The sequence below is a fragment of the Condylura cristata genome, unplaced genomic scaffold (genome assembly GCF_000260355.1).
Source record: "Condylura cristata isolate star-nosed mole 26May11 unplaced genomic scaffold, ConCri1.0 scaffold00020, whole genome shotgun sequence".
Lineage (NCBI taxonomy): Eukaryota > Metazoa > Chordata > Mammalia > Eulipotyphla > Talpidae > Condylura > Condylura cristata.
The window spans coordinates 36,843,352-36,843,959 of record NW_004567121.1 but is presented as its reverse complement, the minus strand read 5'-3'; the positions used below and the strand labels follow the sequence as shown (position 1 = coordinate 36,843,959).

At 67.3% G+C, this 608-nt stretch overlaps 1 protein-coding gene across 1 annotated transcript in view; it reads left to right on the top strand.

Annotated features, from left to right (window-relative positions):
• The window catches only part of GREB1 (growth regulation by estrogen in breast cancer 1), a 63,304-nt gene that overhangs the window by 59,274 nt on the left and 3,422 nt on the right, over positions 1–608 (top strand). The window contains 1 exon segment of the mRNA XM_012727364.1: positions 294–471. Within this exon segment, the coding sequence (XP_012582818.1) occupies positions 294–471 (178 nt within the window).

Sequence of the window (608 nt, the reverse complement as noted above, 5' to 3'; positions counted from 1 at the left end):
CCTGCAGGCCTGGCCTCGCCTCCCCTCTGCCCTGCAGGCCTGACCACTCCTCCCTGGCCCCTGCCCTGCAGGCCCGCAGCCCAGCCCCGCCCAGCCCAGCCCCCACCTTTTTTTTGGTATTCTTGCTGTATAATTTAGCGGCGGGGATTAGCATGACACCACGGCCCGCTTCCGTTCACACACTTCCAGGGACGCAGGTGCTGTTTTGCATTTTTGTCTCCTCCAAACACAGGGACTTAGCCCCTCATGACAGAGTATCGAGGGACTCACAGCCGTCCCTCTCTGGCCCCCAGGCGCCTCTCCCGGCCCAGGGCGGCGTGGCGTCGCTTAGGGCGCCTGTGCCAGGCGGGCTCTGGATGCCCGTGGGCGTGTGGCCCTCGCTGCGGGCCAGCGCCGGGGAGCTGGTGCTGCCCGGCCGCCGCCGAGCCCCGCCTTCGGCTGAAAGCGACGGACTTCACCCGGGAGGTTACGGTCTGGCTCTGTCCTTTCCTTAGGTTCGTTTTCTTTTCAACAAGTCGGTAAAATGGCCGCCTGGGCCTCAGCCTGTCGCTCGCGGTGCCACGTCTGCAGCGCCCGGGGCGCTCAGCCGGGCCCTGGCGGCTCCCGGC